The sequence below is a fragment of the Primulina huaijiensis genome, unplaced genomic scaffold (assembly GCF_012295235.1).
Source record: "Primulina huaijiensis isolate GDHJ02 unplaced genomic scaffold, ASM1229523v2 scaffold23605, whole genome shotgun sequence".
NCBI classification, from domain to species: domain Eukaryota; kingdom Viridiplantae; phylum Streptophyta; class Magnoliopsida; order Lamiales; family Gesneriaceae; genus Primulina; species Primulina huaijiensis.
The window spans coordinates 436,378-457,874 of record NW_027355821.1 but is presented as its reverse complement, the minus strand read 5'-3'; the positions used below and the strand labels follow the sequence as shown (position 1 = coordinate 457,874).

At 34.8% G+C, this 21,497-nt stretch overlaps 4 protein-coding genes across 7 annotated transcripts; 2 read left to right on the top strand and 2 right to left on the bottom strand.

Annotated features, from left to right (window-relative positions):
- Positions 1 to 4,486: 4,486 nt before the first annotated feature.
- Positions 4,487 to 6,379, bottom strand: LOC140967091 (mediator of RNA polymerase II transcription subunit 10b-like). 3 transcript variants are annotated; one of them, XM_073427464.1, is made up of 5 exons: positions 5,997 to 6,373; positions 5,683 to 5,763; positions 5,499 to 5,601; positions 5,032 to 5,141; positions 4,487 to 4,821 (listed from the first exon to the last, which is right to left on the bottom strand). In XM_073427464.1, exons 1-4 carry the CDS (start codon positions 6,281 to 6,283, stop codon positions 5,043 to 5,045), a joined length of 570 nt encoding a protein of 189 aa, XP_073283565.1. In that variant the 5' UTR covers positions 6,284 to 6,373; the 3' UTR covers positions 4,487 to 4,821; positions 5,032 to 5,042. The 3 variants fall into 3 exon arrangements, with proteins under 3 accessions (XP_073283565.1, XP_073283564.1, XP_073283566.1); XM_073427463.1 differs by having other exon boundaries at positions 5,052 to 5,141; positions 5,997 to 6,371; XM_073427465.1 differs by lacking the exon at positions 5,683 to 5,763 and having other exon boundaries at positions 5,052 to 5,141; positions 5,997 to 6,379.
- A 406-nt stretch (positions 6,380 to 6,785) lies between these two features.
- LOC140967164 (methionine gamma-lyase-like) lies at positions 6,786 to 10,969 on the bottom strand. The gene is made up of 2 exons (XM_073427576.1): positions 9,570 to 10,969; positions 6,786 to 7,513 (listed from the first exon to the last, which is right to left on the bottom strand). The coding sequence occupies exons 1-2, from the start codon at positions 10,357 to 10,359 to the stop codon at positions 6,936 to 6,938; spliced, it is 1,368 nt and encodes a 455-aa protein (XP_073283677.1). The 5' UTR covers positions 10,360 to 10,969; the 3' UTR covers positions 6,786 to 6,935.
- A 1,086-nt stretch (positions 10,970 to 12,055) lies between these two features.
- On the top strand, positions 12,056 to 18,587 carry LOC140967122 (protein HLB1-like). The gene is made up of 14 exons (XM_073427523.1): positions 12,056 to 12,613; positions 13,797 to 13,919; positions 14,438 to 14,507; positions 14,776 to 14,889; positions 15,379 to 15,462; positions 15,699 to 15,749; positions 15,912 to 15,941; positions 16,101 to 16,163; positions 16,254 to 16,319; positions 16,460 to 16,588; positions 17,186 to 17,221; positions 17,329 to 17,448; positions 18,034 to 18,219; positions 18,328 to 18,587. The coding sequence occupies exons 1-14, from the start codon at positions 12,159 to 12,161 to the stop codon at positions 18,436 to 18,438; spliced, it is 1,638 nt and encodes a 545-aa protein (XP_073283624.1). The 5' UTR covers positions 12,056 to 12,158; the 3' UTR covers positions 18,439 to 18,587.
- Positions 18,588 to 19,109: 522 nt separating this feature from the next.
- LOC140967088 (uncharacterized) lies at positions 19,110 to 21,056 on the top strand. Of its 2 annotated transcripts, none has more exons than XM_073427457.1 (6): positions 19,110 to 19,412; positions 19,500 to 19,706; positions 19,808 to 19,887; positions 20,393 to 20,468; positions 20,575 to 20,676; positions 20,765 to 21,056. In XM_073427457.1, the coding sequence occupies exons 1-6, from the start codon at positions 19,296 to 19,298 to the stop codon at positions 20,780 to 20,782; spliced, it is 600 nt and encodes a 199-aa protein (XP_073283558.1). In that variant the 5' UTR covers positions 19,110 to 19,295; the 3' UTR covers positions 20,783 to 21,056. The 2 variants fall into 2 exon arrangements, with proteins under 2 accessions (XP_073283558.1, XP_073283557.1); XM_073427456.1 differs by having other exon boundaries at positions 19,111 to 19,412; positions 20,760 to 21,056.
- The last annotated feature ends 441 nt before the right edge of the window (positions 21,057 to 21,497 follow it).

Below are 21,497 nucleotides of genomic sequence, written 5' to 3'. Positions count from 1 at the left end.
AATTTAAACATGCAATGTGTTTCCATTAACAACATTGTGAAATTTGAGTTGATTATAATGGTTTCTATCTTTTAACCTTCAATATTTTTCACGTAGAGATCGAAATATCCATTCGCATGGACAAACTAACAACATTTGTGTGATACTTGACTCTTGTCCCACATGGTAAAAATTAAAAATTTAGAATGAATTTATAATGAACTACAATGGACTTCTATGACAATTTGAGTTAATCATTTTCGTAAAACGAAAACGAATACGAAGTAGTTGCTGTATAGGCCTATTGGTGGAGTCACGCATGCTCGAGCTCGGAACATGACAATTTGGACATCTTATTTAAAGGCAGAAACAAATAAGGTTGTGATGTAATTAAACTATTCTTTGAATATTGACCTTATATATATGATCATTCTTTGAACCACACTTCATGCCAACCTGTGGCAGATTTAGAGCAATCAATCCTTATCACGTTAAATATATACATAGATCAGCCATCTTTGTCAATAAACGGATCGGAAGGATAAATTTCAATTTTCGTTTCAAGATAATCATATTAACTTGCAATTTATCAGGATTCTCATATCATTTGTAGAATTAAATGCTTTTGTTAGTGATAAAAGTGTGATTAAAGGTGCAGATAATTGACCACAAATTTAAATCCATGCACGTAGCCATCCAACATTTATGGCATGGCTAACTACATGTGGAGCTCTTAATTCATGTGAGATTTTTTCTTGAATAAGTGCAGGTGGTTATGGAGCTGAAGCTATTAGTTAATTAATTGGGATCCTCATGCAACAAAACAAACAAAAGTGTAATTTTTTTGAATTGGCATCTCAATGTTGACAAAAAAAAAAAAAATAGGCCATTATTTAAGATGTCACATTTTCATTCTAAAAAAAGACAAAAACTATTGTCAGACGATTTTATGAGTCAATTTTGTGAGACAAATATCTTATTTGAGTTACTAACGAAAAGAATATTATTTTTTATGTCAAAAATATTATTTATTATTGTAAATATGAGCAGTGTTGACCAGTCTTACGGATATCCACGAGACCATCTCAGAAGATACCGCAAATAGTCATGTTTGTTTGAATGGGCATGCTCCAATTGAATGGATTTGACTGTTGTCTATTCAAACGATTTATAGTGTCATAATGGGCTAGTGGGCTCCGAGATATAATTAAGCCTGTACAATATTTGTTGGCCTCCACTAATTTTATTAGCCATTAGAAGCCCGGCCCATTATATCACCGAAACATTCTATATTCTGTCTCCTGATTCTCCCTCCAATAACTCTTCAATGGCGGTCTACGTTTGGGGCTGTGTATTCCATCTTGAAAATTTAATTATTTTAATTGATTTTTGTAGAGTTTAAAATTTGTTAATAATATTCTGGCCTACAATTATTCAAATAGACTATCACAAATTCAATGGAAATAAATAAGATAAAATCAATCAATTTTATGCTAAAATATTGTAAATTAATTTTAGTTCCCCATTGATATATTAATCAATATTATATATTTGAGAGCACAAAAACTCTTGTGAGACGGTTTAATAAGTGAATTTTGTGATATGAATCTTCTATTTGGGTCAACCATGAAAAAATATTAATTTTTATGACAAAAATATTATTTTTTATTGTAAATATGTGCAAGATTGACTCGTTTCGCGAATAAAGATATGTGATACCGTCTCACAATAGACCTACTCGTGTGAGTATGAGATGGTCTCAAGCTTATTTGAGAGCAGGTCTATTGTAAGACGGTCTCATGTATTTATATCTATGAGACGAGTCTTTCCAAAAAGTATATATTATCAATATTAATTTTTACCTTTAAATAATTCGATTTCACAAAAACATGACTTTAATATTTGGGAAAAGAAATTACTACTTAGAATGACAGTTCTTGTCAAATAAAGTGATCTGGATTCTGGATTGATGTGGCCAGCGAACTGATTCACTCTACAGACATATAATTTCTTCGGATTTTGAGATACATGTTTGACATAACTAAAATCAAAACAAAAGCACAAACACGTCCAGAGATCATTATTTTCAAGCAATGCAGAGCACAGACATTTAAACCAAATTTATGTCCAAAGATAGACAATACAAAAGAAAAAAAGAAACCAATATTTATGAATTATTACAGGTAAATTCATTTCATCAAATTAAAGTCCAACGCATTTTTTTCATTTGGCAATAATTGAGTTATAAATTTTCAGTCTCTCCCATAACATAACATATATATACCTTGAGGGCCAATCTGAAAAGATGATAACCAAAGCCAAGATCACTTGATGGGCGTGGATCCAAGGTCTTCCAATCAAAGCTAAAGTTCTTCAAAATCATTTAATTTTGAAAGATCGATGAAGAAAATATAAAAAATGGAGAAGGTGACCGACAGTAAGCTAATTCTATCCACCCTTGCTTACAGATCTAGCTAGATTTTAAATTTAAAAGAATTGAGACTCAGTCCAGCCCTTCTGTTTCTTTTATCAATCAAAAATCAGAGCCAAGTTTCCATCTTTTAATTAATTTAAGCATGAAATAACTTTTCATGTACACAGGGGGGCAAAGTTTCAACAAAGAAGCTGCAAAAGAAAAAGGAAAAAAATAAAAATAAAGGTCAATATCATGGAAGGCGCATATCAGAAAGATTCAGAGCAGATCATGATGAAGCATCCTTACAAAAACCGGATATAGTCAACTGACAGAATATATATTCAAAAAATTATCATCAGGCAATGATGGAAAAAGTTCCGTATAGGTAGGTAATCTATTTTCCACTGGTCTCAAAATCTTTAATCATTACACCAATCTGCTGTTGCATGCCAACAACCATATAAATTCAACACGCAATATCGAAATTAGCTCAAACGAAGAAGATCTTCAAAAATCTAACAAAATTCTACTATACCTGGGAGAAACCCATAATATGAATCGGGAAAAAATATCAAAAAATTTTAGATAAAAAATGGAGCAAGAAATTGAGGGGAATGAAGCCTGGTCCGAGGTCACAAACAAGTACAGCATATATAAATATACAGTTCAAGAACGAACAAGTTCTGATCCTTTCTCTTCTGATTACGTTTGAACGTGCTACATCTTGTTGATGTCCTCGAACCAGACAACATTCCCCTCAAAAAGTAAGCCTCCCACTCCTCCATACATGGAAAAAAAAATTAGGGTTTTTGGAGGTCTCCTTGATAGAAGAAAGAAATGAAGTATGTGCACGAATAATGGAGAGATGTGGATCTTGATAAATAGAGAATTGAGATCGAAACAAGAACGCTGTTTGTCTAAGGGAGGAAAAAATTTATTTATTTTAATTATTTTATTAACAACAATAATAAAAGGACAAATATATAAATATATATATAGAGTCATAAAAGCGAAGAAATGATATATCTGCCGTGTTATTTTACAGGATCTTGTCGTGTTTGTAATCAATCAAAATACTAAACCACTTGCATGTTAAGAATTCATTGACTGTAAGATTTGCATATTTTAGATGCCTAGAGAACGAGATTTCTAAACAAATTCGACTTGAATATAATCTTGCAGTTGTTGTGTTGATAACAACTGATTTTAAAGAATATGAAATCAGGCGTGATCTGATTTTCATTATTCTCAAAAGCAGTCGATTATTTAAAATGTTCATAATTGATACATGATGAATGAGTCGATCATAGAAAATTGACTATATACTTGACTAAAAATGTACCCAGAAATACACGAAACTTATACTTAATTAATTAGCCAGCTTCATCTTTGGTTTTAGTTGTCCACTAATTTGAGCCTACTTTTCTTCAAGCTTTAGAAGTATGAGTATCTTCTAAAAGGTTGCAATTATTAACGTACACTACAAGAAAATAAAACAATTCCATCTAGTATTAAATCATTGTTTATTTAATATAAAATAAAGCCATCCGATAAATATTCATGGGTGATAAGAAATGAATCCTCCAACCGTATGAATCATTGAGACAAATGTTTTTGAGAATATTACATTATGCAAATTGTTCGTACTCTCGGAAGATTTTTAAAATATTCACAACTTGATTTGTTGATCACCATTTTCCTTGCTATTTTCTAGATTAATCAGTTCCACTAGTATCTGTCCCACATGTCGTGGGATCCTAGAAAGTTATTTTTCGATAAATATTAAATCATCATAATTTTAATTATTACAAATTATTGAATAAGTAGTTCTGGAATTAGAATTTGATAAGCTAAAAAAACAAAAATTTTCTTTTACTATCTCTTGCAGAATAAAAGGATAGAGTTAAAACATATGTAATACCACGAGATGGGGTGAGTCTATACTACACAAAGAGTAGATCTCCCAGTTTTTGTGTTGCATAAGATGATTGACCGAAGATCTCATGTGAAAACAAAAAATGTGAAGCATGCAGGAGGTCTACTCCCGGTGTAGCAGACTCGCTCCCGAGATAGCTAGCACATCAAAACCTGTTTTCATCAATCACATTTTTATTGCGGGCATAAAGAATTACAAGAAGATTCTGATGCTAATAAACTCGGAAGGAAGCAGAAATTATATTCTTAATAAGTTACAATAACTCAAAAACAAAGCAGCATCACTTTGTAATTACGGCTAGAACCCTCTATGAATACTATAATATAATGGCCACATTACATACACAAGATCTAGGAGAACAGACCGTGAATTTATATCAATAACTGTCGAAACTATCTGGTTCAGAACACTGAGTCTCTCAATTCTCAGCCTTAACTTTTACATCTCCATTTGGTAGAACGCTCTGTAATTGCGCTACGCGCTTGGACTCCTGCATAAGTTTCAATAGGTTCATTGATTTTCTAAAATTGTCCATGCAATCAAACAGTAAGGTGAGAGTGTCCCTCATAAAATGCCATACAAGCAGAATCATGTTCCCACCAAAAAATAATTAAAAAAACATGGTGAAAAGGTAAAACAACATATAATAATTCAACTATCAGTCATTAATATTTAGCAGCGAGTAAGAAAACAGATGAACCGGAATTAAATCTAGCTCACAGCTGCAGATGATGCACGTATCTCCCTATAAGCTTCAACTTCATCAGGAAATGTCAGGTCTAGTTCCTCAAGTAGATGTCTTCGCAGTCCCTGCATCATATACGGAGCAACAACAAAAAATACACGATTAAGATTGAAATGGGCAGAAATTAGAATATCTACACTAATGCGTAGTGGTGCAGAAGAGTTAAAATGCATGTTAAATGTATCATTGTATTCGCGTTTATAAGATGTTAGTACAGGCTCAAATCAAATATAGTATTATTCTGCCATTTAAATACCCTTCATTTGCAAGCTTTTCTTCTGACTAATCACAACTTCACAACACTATGTCATCAGCTTCATTTATCTCAGGGCACATTGAGATGTGAAAATGGTAAACGGCCATAGGCAAAACAGAAGCATTCATATTGTCTATCTATGAAAGTTTTCAAGGAAAACAGCAACCTTATAGGCATCAGTTTTCCCTTTTGCAATCTGATTCTTGGCAATGCAGCCATTCAATACATTCCGAGTGAATTCATCTGGATTTTTCCCATCATCAATCAAACTGCGCCCAATTCAATCAAACACGATAACATATTGATATTAACCAAACCATGGGTCAATAGATCAAGAACAAAAACCTTACTTTATAACGTCCATGGGAACCTGAATGTTACAGTTTTCAGCTAATTTGGTCATGTTATCCAGCTCCGACACCAAAGTATTCCTTAAGCCAGGAATAGAAAAGAAATCAAAGCAAAATGACACGTAAATCAAACTAGAAAGATTGTTACATCAAAGAACTGAACAGTGCACTCGGATCCATGGAGTTATCGAATGAATACAAATTGATGAGATCTTTTCAAATCTGAGTGAAAAACTTACTCCTCAATCCCTAGCATCAAACAATATGAAAGATATAAAAAATTAAGAGAGTAAAAACATTGTATGTAAAATTACATGCGCTGCAGGAGAGGGAGCTGAGCAGCAACGTTGAAAGATGAAACGGTGAGGTAGAGCTGGTGTAGGATGCCTAGGGTTTTCTGGATCGAATTAATGACATGAGTTAAATTTTGTTTCGAATCGTCCGCAAGAATTCCTGCAGCGGAGACGCCGGTGGCGGCGGAAGATTGCATAGGAGATAAGTCATCTAACTGATGGATCATAGCGCCGTTACCGCCGGGCGAGACGCCGCCGGCTTCAGCTGCCGCTGCCCCTGCTGCTGTGGTCTGTGAGGAAAAGTCCATGTTCGCAAGATTGGAGATGGGCCGCTAGCTATTCATGTATTTGTGGTCGTAATCACTTATGCACCCAATATAAAAAGTTGTCATCGGCCCAATCTACAAATATACAAACTCTGGTTATATTTTGATCGGGTAACTTAATATCTTTTTTTCAACCAACCAACTAAAACTGTATAAAAAAAAAAAGCAAAAATTTGTGTGAGACGATTTCACGGGTCGTATTTTGTGAGACGAATATCTTATTTGGCTCATCCATGAAAAGATATTACTTTTTATACTTAGAGTATTACTTTTTATTGTGAATATCGGTAAAGTTGACTCGTCTCACAGATAAAGATTCGTGTTGTACGCATGCTTTTTTTATGTATATAAAAATTTAATTATAATTCTCCAGATCGAAAATAATCTTTTTCTCCCCATAATTGATGGTTAATGTCGAAATCATATCAATTATTAAATATGTTAATATCCGATAATTGTCATTTTCATTTTCATTTTGAGTTCTACCACAATAAATACTATATATAGATGGTGGGTGCTTAAAATGGACATCGTCAGAGCATCCAAAGTTATTTTAAGTAACAAATACCTCACACATTCACATAGCAAACATACCAAGTTAACTGCGTAGTCTAATATTTTTCGATAAAATAAGTTATTTCTTCTCAAGTAAACCGGGGTCCTGCATTCGACCAAGGGCATTCTCGAATTGGCTCCATTTCTGCTCCAGTGAGCCGCAATAGCCTATCGACATTCTCACCAACCCTGGAGAAATGCCAGCTAATTCTTTCTCATCTTCATTCATTTCGCTGCTCGTGCTACTCCCAGAACACGACATAAGGGTTTCATAGTAGCCCAAGCTGACAGCCATCAGACCGAACTGAGTGCAGTTTTGAAGAAGACCCATCAACCTGTTGGCCTTTTGCTCGGTTCCCATGTCCAAACACAAAATGCCACCGAAACCATAATCTTTATTCGACATGGTCTTTAGCAGGGTGTGATCAATGTGATCTTCGAGACCTGGATAGATAACTTTGAGACCGAGCTTCTTCATCCTGGTAGCATACACCAAGGCCCGATGACAATGCTCCTTCATTCTAAGGCCCAAGTGGGGGAGCCTCTCGGAAAGTTCGAATGCCATTTTTGGGTTCATGGTCGGCCCCAATAACATGAGAGCCCCTTGATGTACATCCATCATAGAATTCACTAGGTTGGCTGGACCGCACACAGAACCTGAGCCAGGGTAGGGGCATATAATTTCAAAATTTTGCAGGTTTGATATTATATAGAGCTAAATTTCTTGATATCCAAATGAACTCACCAACCCAAAACCGTTTGGATTCTGAAAATAGTCAGAATCCAACATCAAAGATAGCAAAAATATCAGTAAATGGGATCATAATATATTCCTAATTATCTGACATAGACACCACATTTTGAGAAATCATTAACCACACATAACCAACAACAGTCGCTCATCCTGTGATTTTTTACAATATCCTTACCAGCGTTTTGGACCTACTCCCCAGAAAAGGGAATATTATACATGAATCGTTTTACCTTAATAATTCAATGTACGGGAACCAAGATCTGGAAGAAGAGCACCAGGGGACATGTGATACCAAAAGAAAGCTGCTGCATCAACATGTGAGCCCCTCGAACTTTAATGTGGAAATCACATGAATTCAAGTGGCTAAAATAATCGACAGTTACAATGACCTTTGGCAATCTACTGCATCAACATGTGATCCCCTCGAACTTTAATGTGGAAATCACATGAATTCGAGTGGCTAAAATAATCGACTGTTACAATGACCTTTGGCAGGCTTATTCGGTAAAAAAGATATACATGTGCCGATCGTGATCAAAACGTAGGATATGAGAGGTGAGTCTACCTTAACTCTTGGTGTGTTTGTATAAGATGATCGTCCGATCATTTCACTGTAAAATAAAAAATATTGATGGATCTCACATTTTTTGTTTTCAAGTGAGATGATCGTCAATCATCTTATACAAAACAAAAATCGAAAGAACTACTCTATGTATAATATAGACCCACCCGGTATGAGTAGGGGTGGGAGAAAATACAGAATTTTCGGTATATTGAAATTACCGTAACGAAAAAATATCGAATTTACCGAATATTTTGGTTCGGTATGGTAACGATATCAGTATAAAATTTGAAAATTTCGATATATACCAGAATACCGAAATACCAAAAAAATTACATAATTTTTTTAAAATATATTTTCGATCTATATATATAAATAGCGTACCGATTATATCGAAATTATATAGTATATCGAAATTTCGATACGGTATCAGTATATACCGCTTTATACCGAAAAAGTATTATCATTTTTAAATTTTATAAATTTATTGTTTTAAAATATATAATATTTTAAAACAATAAATTTATAAAATTTAAAAATGATAATACTTTTTCGGTATAAAGCGGTATATACTGATACCGTATCGAAATTTCGATATACTATATAATTTCGATATAATCGGTACGCTATTTATATATATAGATCGAAAATTTCGAAACGTTGTCGATATAAAATTTTTTATATCATAATTATGAATACAATGTACAATATATTATTTTGGTACGATACGATGTAACACACCTAGATATCATATGCTAAGTGGTGCCAAAGAAGATAATAATGATGTGACATAAGATTTATTATTATTATTATACAAAAGTAGGCAACAAGACATGTACATAACATCATTATCTTTAGTTATTTAAGAGAGGTCATGAGTGCTTATTATCTTTAAGTTTAAAACATTAATTTTAAATAACGTAATTATAAAATAATTTTGATATATCGGGTAGACTAGTAAAATTTGTTGGATTTATTTTCCAAGAGGCGAGCAAACACAAAACTATAATCCCACATTGACTGTAACCATGACTACATTTATTATGGATAATATGGTTAGACATCATAATGAGTCATTTAAACAAATAATAATAGTAATTATTTAATTTAAAAATAAAAATTACGATAAAAATTCCATCAAATACGAAATGACTTCCTAATCGTCGACTTAATTACGATTTAATATATGATAAGGTTATAGTAAATCTTACAATTCTATTTATAAAATATAATTAATAAAAGATTGATCTTAGTAAAACATAGGTCACGAGCGGGTCATTTTGGGTTCCATAATTTTAATTTCGGACTTGCAAAAAACTTATGTAACATCATCTCTAGTTTGAATGAGACCAATCTACTCTTTAGGACCTGCGCGAAAGAACAAATCAAGAACAAACCTGCGATGATGTCGGCGCCACCGCTAATATATTTGGAGATGCTGTGCACCACCACGTCCGCCCCCAACCTCGCCGGAGACAGTACCATTGGTGCGAACGTGTTGTCCACAACCACCGTTACCCCCTTGTCGTGCGCTATCCTGCATAGCTCCGGCACGTTAGCCACCGTCAGTGTGGGGTTCGACATCGATTCGAAATACAGAACTTTTGTTATGCCTTCCACTATTTCTCTCTTCACCATCTCCAGATCCCTGACGTCCACGAAGGTCGTGGTTATGTTGCACGCGCGGGGGAAAAAGTGGGTGAGGAGAGCGTGGGTCCCTCCATAGAGAGTGCGGGAGGCAACCATGTGCCCACCGGAGCTGCAGAGCTGGAGGAGGACGGAGGAGATGGCGGACATGCCGGATGAGGTGCAGTACGCGGCCTCCGTTCCTTCGAGGGCAGCCATGAGGCGGCTGAGATTAAGCACCGTGGGGTTGAAGTGGCGGCTGTAGATGAAGAAATCCCGGTCGGGCCCCAATTCTCCGGAGAACATTCTCGGCATGGTTTCTGGTTCCATGACGGTGAAGGTGGCTGATGCCTCGATGGACATGTTAACGCCGCCATGCTCGCCGAATTCGTGGCGGGCATTGGCCAGCGCCTCCGCCGGGTCCACCGCATGCATCGGCAACACCTTGCTCGATTGATGTTTCTTGGTCGCGGCAAGCTGGTCCCATTGATCATCGGAAGCCCCTCTTTTCTTGTTAGAAAAGCTGTCTATGCTACGGTCGTCGGTCGCCTCGGCAGCCATTTTTGCTTTTTGTGTTTCGTAATTGGAAGGAGCGGAGGATGATTTTCAAATCTGAATGAATAATCACTAATGAAAGTTGGATGGTGAGAAAATTATGGAAAAATGGGAATCTATTTATAGGGTACGAGAAGAACATTAAAAAGAGTGTATATTCATAAAAATAAAAAATATAAAAAAAAAGGAAAACAGAGTAGTTGGTGTTTGTATTTAAATAGAAGTTTTCACTAATAAAATTAATATTTGAAATCGTCTCAAAAAAAATTATTTCAATTAAAGTTTGATTCAAATTAAAACTAAATCACAGTCAATATTACCGAGATTCAAATGAAAATTGAATTAAATTCAAAACTTTTGAAAATATAAAGACCATACATTTATGTTTGATTTCACGCATTCAATAGCAATCCCAAATTATGGTGTTGGGAATCGACTTGTTTATATAACAAATGATTTTGATAATGTGTATTTAGATTTGAAATTTTACAAATGTCAAGTTATTTGGATATCATATATTTGCTATATCAAGTTCGTAGTTAGAATAAGAATATCTTGTTCGACATATTTATATAAATATATTAGTCATTGTGCACACAAACAAAATAATCATATGAATATTATGTATATTTTCTTCTTAAATTTTGTTATTTAAATATAACATTCTACAAAATAAATTAATTATGTTGTTTTAATAAATAAATAAATAAAAAAATCAAATATTGTCATCTTTAAAAATTTCCAAAGATCCACAAAGAATTCCTATTGTAAAAATTTAAAAATTACCAAGATCCACTCGAGGGTCCTGTGGAGTTATGCGTGTTTAGAGAGGGCATAATATAGCGTTTTGGGCCTAACGGATTGGCAGCCCATTCCTTGGATCCACAAATATTTTCAATTTTCGACGGTATTGTGATTGTTTCTTTATGTGGTATACTCGGAAAGTACATATTTAAAATATTATTATTACATTTTTTATATATAGAAATTAACTAATTTTAAAGATTTTTATTCAAATCAATGTCTTCAATCTAAAATTACAAATATTCAAACATGATAATTGCTTATCAAGGAAAATGTATCGGAAACTGTTTGGAAATGATTATATTTTTTCTAAAATTGATCAAATTCATAAATTATTAAAAAAGAAAACACTGAAGTGGATAGAGTTTGAAAATTGAAGTGAAAAACTGAACTTTTTAAAAGGTAAAATATTTGATAAATAAATGATTTTGATTCTATTTTTTCGATAAAATAAGAAAATAGCCTTATTACACATCTCTTAATTTATTTGCATGAATGTAAATAGTAATTTTGGATTATACAAAAATATCGAGATAAGAGTGTTAGAAAAAGAATTTCTATTTATTTATCAAAATTTGGAATAATCGAAACTAGCTTTGACATTGAGTAGGGCAAAAATGATTTTTTTTTTTTCAAGTATTAGATTTTGATGTTTGTTGCGTATGATTATTCAAGGATTACAAAATCGTTTGATGTTTGTCTGGTTTTTAAGGAAAAATTTGATTAAATAATATCGGTCAACCATTTTTTTTTAAGAAAATGACATTCTCAGTTGTATTTTTATTCATTTTTTTAAAAAAAATTGATCGAAGTTAAAAATAATACCTCCATTTTTTATGAACACGTGATAACCGGAAAAATAACTTTTGCAGAAGGAAAAAAAAAAATCAAACCAGAAAATATTTCCAAAAGTCTCCAGAGATATGAACCCAATAAGACAAAACAAAAGAAGCCCGCGAGATTGAATTTAGCTGATTCGAAGTAGAAAAGGCCAAATCCCCATGTCTTCACACGCTTATCCATCGGAATTACAAAATGGAAGACCCGATCCCGAAGCTTCTGTTGCACCGCTATCCTCCGATACTGTAGTTACTCTCGAACCACCGTCTTCCGATCCCCAAGCTGCTGATGCACCGGCAGCCTCCAGTGACGAAGCCGCTGCCCCACCTCCAGCCTCCGATCCCGAAGCTACTGACGCACCGCCAGCCTCTGAGCCAGACCCCAATCTCGCCAATGATCGACCAGTCAACACGGAAGCATCGCCAGAAGAAGAAATTTCGTCAGAGTTAAGTGATGTGGACTCGCGTGCCGTTCAATCTAACGAAGCTACGGGGAACGAAGCGAAGCTGGCAAAGGAAGAGGGGAATAGGACGTTTACCATGCGAGAATTGTTGAATGAATTGAAAAATGGAGATCCCGACAACGAAGACGCAAGAGAGGTGGATACTCCTCATAGGTCTGTTCGTTTCAGGAAACGAAATAATGGTTCATTATTGCTCGATCAATTCAGGAGATCATTTTCTGAATTTGACTGAATTTATTTAAGCAAATTAATCAGAAGTCCGTGGACTTGTGGCTTTACGGTGTTTTAGGATTCAGAAGTTCATTGCCTAAGTGTTAATTCTTGGAATTTTGGGAAAAAAGCTGATACAGGAATAATTTCATGTGAAGAAGAGCTGCAATGCAATAGTTTTAGATCTTCAAGAACATAGTTATGTAAAAAAAATTGAATCTTGAAGATTTGGCGAGTTAACCAGGCTAATAAGTACAATCTAATCATCATATCATCCATATGTTCACGGGAAAAGGCATACTCACTTAAAGTGTATACATCAGTATGATGCTAGTTATTTGCGAGGGTACTATCTGGATGCTTGAGAAGCAATAGGGGTCAAGTTGCGCTGTCTAATTCAACACAATCAAAACTGTTTTGGTGCATGGTTCTCAAAGAAAAATTGATTGTCTTAGAAATGGTTGCGATATTTCAAGGCCATCAATATATGGTTGATATTTGTTTTTTTTTAAGTCTAACCAGTTTTTCTATTTCGAGTTTCCAAGTTGTTTCTGATTATATTAAGGCTACAGAAGGCTAATGTTTTTGTTACCTGAACCAGTTTTCTCTGCATTGCTGTCATTGTTTCTTTTGTGTGTCCTTTTCTCTAATATCTTTTCATTAATTTAGATTAGTTTATGACGAGTGATTCTCTGTAAAGAGCACAGTTTTTATTGTTTTCATGCACCCCAGTGTTAACTAAACTTTTATTTCCTTCTGGTCTGTGTGTTTGTTTACATGGCATTAGATGTTATTACGTTTACACGCATAAAGAAATGCTATCTGTGATGCAACTGTAATGTTTCTCCTATGCTACAAGCAACCTTTTCCCCGTCCTTATTTTCACATTTGATTTCTCTCCTAATTTTTTGCATCATTGATATTATTTTGCTCAGATATTTTTGTATGTGAAGCTGATAAAGATTTTCTTGTTTGCGAAAATGGTGGTATAAAGTGACCATGCCCCATTTCCCTCTATTTTATTCCTTCTCTTCATAGTACATATAACAGGGAAGGCCCATTATTCTTTTAATTTACTGAGCGAATAAGGTCTGACTGTTATTTGTGGCTTCTTTTGTTGTTTCAGTGAACCAATTTCAGAACAGCAAACTGAACAGAATACTGCTGCTATGGAGCTGATTAATAGTGTCACTGGTCTTGATGAAGAAGGTAGATCTCGTCAAAAGGTTCTTACATTTGCTGCCAGAAGGTAGTTGCAATTTTTTTGGACCACATTATTCAGCGAATTTCAGTTCACACATTATTTCATTTTCTTCCTTTCTTAATGAGTTATAGATCAAATCACTTATACTGCCTTAAGAGTTTACTTTATTTCCTTGCTGATATGGATTGTGTTACTGAAATCTGTACAAGTGTGTATGGGTGGGTGGGGTGGCTCCACTGTATTCTTTTTGTAATTGCACCAGATCTTATTTCATAACAGTTTTAGTAGCTGCAAAGAACTCCCTTCTTACTGTTTGATTTTAATTTTTGACCTCCTTGTGAAATACACAGTTATGTTCATTTATTTTGGGTTTATGCTCATATATTAATTGCACTTGTTTTTTTCTTTTAAAGATGAGTGTTTAATTGCTTGAAATGTATAATAAATATTCACAATCATGAGATTATCATCGCTATAGCCATCATTGGAGCATTGTTTTCATTTGGAGCCCTTTCAGTGACAGGCTGCATATTTTGCTTACACCATTGGAAATTTATTTTCAGATATGCTAGTGCGCTGGAGAGAAATCCAGAAGATTATGATGCTTTATACAATTGGGCACTGGTTCTTCAGGTCTGATTGTCTAAATTAGACTTATCTAATATGGTCAAGCACTTGTTTTTCTCTTATTTTCATTTGTTTTGGCTGCAGGAAAATTAATTCAAACAGATACATTTAATTGTATCAAGTCAAATTGAAAATCTATTAATAGTAATCACATGGATACTTACTCGATTTAAATTATTGGATATTTTTCCTTGAACCATTCAGTCAATACTTGAAGTCCCATCCTCTTATAGATGTTAATGTTTGAATGCTTTGAACTCCGTTGTGCATGTAGGAAAGTGCTGATAATGTAAGTCCAGAATCCAGTTCTCCATCTAAGGATGCTTTACTTGAAGAGGCGTGTAAGAAGTACGAGGAGGCTACCCGTCTCTGCCCTACGTTAAATGATGTATGTGTCAACAGATGTAGTGTTTTCTGTTATTCTTTGCATGCTGCCATTTAGGCATTGTTGATTGTTAAAATAGAAAGAAGAATCTTGCGGTGTCATTTGGTGCTCCAGAATTATGGTGAGCCTTGTTTTACAATAATATATGTGATTGTTGACAAGAATACGTGAATGCAGTGCAAATGTTTTCTACTAGAATTTTCATCTTCATGCCAGGACTTGACTAAGATAGCGCGAATTTAATGGTTGGTGCGAGCTTTTAAGCACTTGAATCTTTTTGTTGAAACATGACTCAGATGGGAAGTTCTATATATGTTCATACCCGAAATCGCTATCGCATGTAGCTTTCGTGATGTCATGTATTATATTTAATATCACTTGTCTGTTTAAGCTGTTAACACATTGTTTATTCCTATTTCTTTTGTAGATTTTTTTAATAGGAGGTGTCCTTTTTTAATTAAAAGATTTTTAAAGCTTGACACGTGATATTAGGCTTACTATAATTGGGCTATAGCAATCTCTGATCGGGCAAAAATGCGTGGCCGTACAAAGGAAGCTGAAGAACTTTGGAAACAGGTTGAATCCTTTATAATTTTTTTTATATAATGCTATGATTCTATAATGTTGTGTATATAAATTTATTAGCATGTTTCTCTCATGATCTTTGACTTGAGTAGGCATCATGTGCTGGTGAATCTACTATGCGATTTTTTCTGACTATAGGGAACGCCTGACTAGCATTCCAAGACATTTGTTCTAACCATACAAGTAATAAACAGTTACAAAATTTCCTTTTGTAATTAAATTTTCAGGCTACAAAAAATTATGAAAAGGCAGTCCGACTCAATTGGAACAGTCCCCAGGTAATTTTTGCGTTTCTTAATCAAATTAAGAGTTAACTTTGAATCACTTTTTTAGGTTCAAAATCTCCACATTATTATTTAACTTTTTATCTTAAGTGTATCTCTGCTGTTTTTTTAAATACTATTTTACTAACTTTATCTAATCTTCTGATAAATTTTCAGGCGCTTAACAATTGGGGACTTGCTTTGCAGGTACTTAAGAACTATATATACCTTTTGAGAACCTCTTTTATTTTTTGATGTTGTATATTGCTGTTGTGATATAATAACTGGATAGCTACTTTGCATTTTAATACTTCTTTGTGCCTGAAATTCTTTGCCTTTCATTTATATGTCAAACCCATGTTTCAGGAACTGAGTGCCATTGTTCCTGCTCGTGAAAAACACACCATAGTGAAAACTGCTATCAGTAAGGTATGAACTTCACTTGGCTCTGGAGGAGTGCCTGAATGGTGTTATTAAACATTAATTTTGCATTTGATTCCTTTCATCTGTGCATAGCAGTTTCGTGCTGCGATTCAGTTGCAGTTTGATTTCCATCGGGCAATTTATAATTTGGGAACTGTCCTGGTTAGTTAACCACTTGCCTATTCCTTCATGACCTCGCAACACACTGGCATTATCTTCATATTATAGTTTTACCCTCTGATCATAATGTGATTCGTGGACTGATTATATGACATATGCTGTTATGTGGGACAAATTTGCAGTATGGATTAGCAGAGGACATTTCAAGAACTGGAGGTCACATTAGTGCAAAGGCGGTCACTCCTGATGAGATATATAGCCTGTCTGCTATCTACATTGCAGCTGCACATTCACTGAAACCTAATTACTCAGTATGCATTTATTTTCGAACCACATCTGGTTTAAGCATTATTTTTACCTTTTCACATCTCGGTCATTTTTCGCTATTGTTATGTGCTCGAATGATGCCTTGCATTATATCCAAGAATTTTTACTTTAATACTACTTTTTTTGTTCAACAAATTTCTCCATCTACAGTAAAATCCTGTGCAACACAACCTTGAACTCTGCATATCCTTCTCTGGTATTCTTTCACAGGACTCTATCCTTACCAGGCCATCTCTTTTATGAATTTATTTTTCTTTTGTCCATTCTTTCTATCTGCTCAGTTTTCCGTCTTGTTAAAAATATATTATTTTACTTGCTTCTTATAAAAAAATGGACCTTCACTGAGATTAAAAAGGGATTTCTTTCCTATATCCGTGACATTCTGCCCAGTGAAAATTTTCAAAACCTAATGGACATCCAAATTTTTATGTGGTAGGTACAATCATCCACATGTTTTCCACTCATAATCGCAAAAAGATAAAGTCTTAGCAAATTCTTTTTAAACTGTTGAAATTTTTTTTGGGATTATCCCTACCTTGTTGAGTTTTTGCGAGTTTTAAAATATCTGTGATGTGAAACAGGTTTACACTAGTGCATTGAAGCTTGTACGCTCTATGGTTAGTATGCTGGCTTCTCAACATTTGTTACCATGTACCTTCATTAGTCACATGCTTTGTGCTATATGTGGATAGAGAATCTGAAACTCTGGAATTTTGTTTTTCAGCTGCCTCTACCATATCTCAAGGTTGGATATCTGACTGCACCACCAGTGGGTATTCCGGTTGCACCTCATGGTGATTGGAAACGTTCTCAGTTTGTACTAAATCATGAAGGTCTCCAGCAGGTAGATGGTTGTCAATGTGGTTTTCTTCTCAAGCATTTGATTTTTGTTTACTGTTAAGACTTAATATATGATTGAATATAACTAATCCAAGAATTTCATGACATTCTATTTTCAACTCATAATTAACCCTCTCTCCGATTTCAATAATACCTCTCAATCGTCCTCTAATTTTATCAATTAGCTTGATGAAATTTAATATCTTTAGCTCATCCAGTAATAAAAAGAGGCCCAACTTTAAAAGTGGGTGATGTTGCCACGGAAGTTACTGTCAGCCTCACATCTCTTCATCTTTCTGCTGTGCATTCTGCTACAAATCGAGTTAACTGTTACTTGTGATTCTGTTTTCTGCGGGAAGGAAACTTTTTGCAGCTCACTGTTACAGGCTTTCTCCCCTCCCCGAGCACTAGGTGTTCTACGAAATCAGTAACTCGAATTGTTTGCCTTCTAAGTTGTAATTTTACTTTTTATTTTATATTATTTATTCGTGACATACTAGAATGCTAGCCTTTAACTATGATCTTTCGTGGTTCTAACAAATTTATTATTATTTTTGCTTTGATTGTAATCATAATTTGCAACTTTCAGATTATCAAACTGGAGCAAAGGCAATCCTCACCAAGCCTTTTATCAAAATCAGCAGATTCACCTGTTAGCAAACATGCAATAAAGGTGAATGTCACGGATATAATCTGCGTATCAGCTTGTGCTGATTTAAGCTTGCCACCTGGTGCAGGCCTCCGCATTGAAACAATTGATGAACCAGTTTTCTTGGTATATCTGTCTTTTTATTAATGGTTTTGGAGAGCATGTGTTGCTTCAGTTTCGATTTTTACAAAGCTTTTTCTGTGTCTAAAATATATTTTCAATTTTGTTCGGCAGGTTAGTGATTCTTGGGAAGCTTTGGAGGGTTGGATTGATGCTATTCGACTAGTTTACACAATTTTTGCACGGGGTAAGAGTGATGTTTTGGCAGGTGTCATAACTGGGTAATTCATGTGGAAATATTTTGTCGGAGGCCTTGGCTTTAGAAACCCGTGAGCTTGTTTGTTCCAGGAGACTTGTATATTTATTTATTGATGATAGTTTATAAAATGAGGTTTATTATCCGCGTTTGTCGTGCCAATTTTATTGAATGTAAAACTTCTCTAAATCATTAAAAAAAATACCTTTTACTTTTTTTAATCATTATGATGATTTCTTCTGTGTAAAAGCATAGACACTACAGTTCATGGTTTTTCGTCACTTGAATGGATTTGTAATTCTTGTTTTTACCATAACTCAATTCAAACCTAACCTAAGAAACAGACCGAATTGTTCACCATCATGGAGTCCATACACTGTATAACACAAACAGGAACAATCCTAAATATCATCGAAGGATGTTTCCCAGTGAAATTATAGTCCACCTTATGAAGATGACATCGAATGTGTTAACCCCATGATATAATCCTCGATGCAGGCCAAGGTGCGCTGGACGGTGGACCCCCGTTGGAACCGGAAGCAAGCAGCATTTTGTCGCACGCTTTTGATGGTGCAGTATGCATCGATCTGAAAGCCTTTCAACACAAAATGCCGCAATGTATAAGAATAAGAAATTATGAGATAATTCTCACAATCATACTTCAAAAAATTATTATGATAGCTCGAAGAAAATTGTAAAAATAAATTATGTGCTTTTTGGCCGACCAATATTAGTATTTGGCACAGTTTTCAACACCTGCCGAGCTGATTCCAATCCGCGGGAATATCACTATTACTAATCGATTAAGTTGAAATTAGAGGATCTAATTAGCAACTACCCTCTCCGATCGTCACCTCCGAACGTCGGATGCCACCGCCGCTGACCAATGATTCCTCTCACCTCCACCGCATCTCCTGCATCTTCCATTTCGCTAAAACCCAGTTTTATACCCTCCCTCAAACCTTGTCATACCAGATATAATCGATTCAAAATACTCAGACAGGTACGAAGGAACACGTATAATTAGTATTCTAACTGAAAAATATATGTTCTTTATTTCTGAAGTTAATTTTTTCTCTGTTTTGATCAGAGGAGGTTAAGGGGTGGGAAGTGTAGAGCGGAGTTCTCGGCCGACGCGCCGGTGGCCGTGGCAATCGGCGCGTGTATACTTAACTCTCTGGTTTTTCCTGTGGCTCCCTCGCCGGAAGATGTGGAAGCAGAATCACTTATTGACTCGGCTGACGCGAGGTTTGCCGTGATGGGAATCATTAGCTTCATCCCTTATTTCAATTGGATGGTATAAATTATTTTAAACTTATTTGTGATTCGATAATTGTATTGATTTATTTATTTTTTCTATGTATTCATTTTTATATGCTTGGTCTTATTCTCATGTAGAGTTGGGTGTTTGCTTGGTTGGATACCGGAAATCGACGCTATGCAGTCTATGCTCTTGTCTATTTAGCTCCTTATTTGAGGTTTGATCCTTCCCTCGTTGCTTTCTTGAGTGAATCTTGCGTGCTTTTTGGTGTGAAATGGTTTTGGGAGATAATAAGTGGTAAGAAGTGAGAACGAGACTTGCATATTTATGGAACAAATGTTATTGTACTTGAACGAGCTTACAGACCTACAATTATTTGATGCATAAAATCTCTCAATCAGTTTGATGTTCTTGAAATGCAGAGATGGTGAAGTCGTCTGGCTTCAGTAAATACGTTACACTGGATCGACCCTGATGACGAGCCTCAATTGCCCTTGTTCTATATTTGTTATAGAACACTTGTTTATTGCTGCATTAGTTGGCTTGTCTTGTTTATAAGGCATTTGTGGCATTCATATGACTTGTTTATAAGTTGCTGCATTAGTTGGCTTGGCTTGACTTAAAAATATTTGGAATGTGTATAATTCATATAGCATTATTGTGCCAGTATTTGAATGTTATCATTATCATGGAAGCACATATTTGATCTTCTTGTGCCATAGGCCAAATTTGTCAATATCTCCAGAGGAGAGCTGGCTGCCAATTGCTAGCATTCTTCTTTGCATCGCTCACATTCAGGTCTATAACTTTTAAATCTCACTCATCAATTTTCTGAAAACCAATTTCTTGAAGCCACTTTATTCAACACTTTATATCATCATTTATTATTATTTTTTGTTGGCAGCTCGAAGCAAGTATTAAAAATGGAGATCTTCAGGGCTTCCAGTTATTTAATGAGGCAGCAAGACGTGTTTCATCTCGTACGCATGACAAGAACTATGAAGAGGTACAAACACAGAGATATACGTAAAGATTTTGGTTAATCTTTAATTGGTTTGATCTCTTTTAATTTTTGTTTGTTTTATAAAGGATAGAGAAAAGGGCCGCCATAATCTCTCATCGGCTTCCGAAAATTTTAGAAATCAGATAAAGGATTGGAACGACCCTGAGAAACTTGTCCAAGATGAAGAACGCTCGAGTGAAGATGAAGATGAAGATGAAGATTATGATTACTGAACAATATCTCACATCTTCTTATGAATTAACATTCTTGGACTCTTGTTGTTCCTCTTAGAAGGTAGTATACTTGGTTTGGTTCTTCCGTCGGACTGATGAAGTAGCAAGTTCTAATCCCATTTTTAAGAGTTTTATTTCATTTTAGCCGAAGGTGTCAACTAGGTTTGGAAAACTTTAGTAGTTCGATCAAACCCTGAGGCTAATGAACATCCATTCGAATTCACTGGTTAACCAACCAGGCGGGGAATTTTTTGAATAAATGTGAATTTATTAGTACTACAAACTATGCATGTTGTAAATACATTTTTTTCGAATATAAAAAAAAGAAGGTTAAGAGTTATGATATATAAATATTTTTAAACAAACCTCGTTTTTATTACGAATGTTGTATTGGTAGAACTTGAATTCGAGCAGTAGTCCAAATATATGGATTTCGGCTTACGTGAGAGACTATTACACGAAGTAATACGTGGTCTCTAATACTGTAAAAGTGACTTCTTTTATATAAATTTTTTTTTTTTTTGGTGTGAGACGATCTTACGGGTCGTATTCTGTGAGACGGATCTCTTATTTGGATCATCCATGAAAAAA

Bases quoted from the DNA above. Each gene is read 5' to 3' on its own strand.
- LOC140967091 (XM_073427463.1), bottom strand. From the start codon at position 6,283: ATGGACTTTTCCTCACAGACCACAGCAGCAGGGGCAGCGGCAGCTGAA. The intron at 5,602-5,682 runs GTAAGGTTTTTG...AATTGGGCGCAG, and splicing joins GTTCCCATGGACGTTATAAA to TTTGATTGATGATGGGAAAA. The intron at 4,822-5,051 runs GTGAGCTAGATT...AAACTTATGCAG, and splicing joins TACGTGCATCATCTGCAGCT to GAGTCCAAGCGCGTAGCGCA.
- LOC140967164 (XM_073427576.1), bottom strand. From the start codon at position 10,359: ATGGCTGCCGAGGCGACCGACGACCGTAGCATAGACAGCTTTTCTAAC. The intron at 7,514-9,569 runs GTTTGTTCTTGA...ACCCTGGCTCAG, and splicing joins TGGCGCCGACATCATCGCAG to GTTCTGTGTGCGGTCCAGCC.
- LOC140967122 (XM_073427523.1), top strand. From the start codon at position 12,159: ATGTCTTCACACGCTTATCCATCGGAATTACAAAATGGAAGACCCGAT. The intron at 14,508-14,775 runs GTCTGATTGTCT...TTGTGCATGTAG, and splicing joins ATTGGGCACTGGTTCTTCAG to GAAAGTGCTGATAATGTAAG. The intron at 15,463-15,698 runs GTTGAATCCTTT...TTAAATTTTCAG, and splicing joins CTGAAGAACTTTGGAAACAG to GCTACAAAAAATTATGAAAA.
- LOC140967088 (XM_073427456.1), top strand. From the start codon at position 19,296: ATGATTCCTCTCACCTCCACCGCATCTCCTGCATCTTCCATTTCGCTA. The intron at 19,707-19,807 runs GTATAAATTATT...ATTCTCATGTAG, and splicing joins TCCCTTATTTCAATTGGATG to AGTTGGGTGTTTGCTTGGTT. The intron at 19,888-20,392 runs GTTTGATCCTTC...CTTGTGCCATAG, and splicing joins TATTTAGCTCCTTATTTGAG to GCCAAATTTGTCAATATCTC.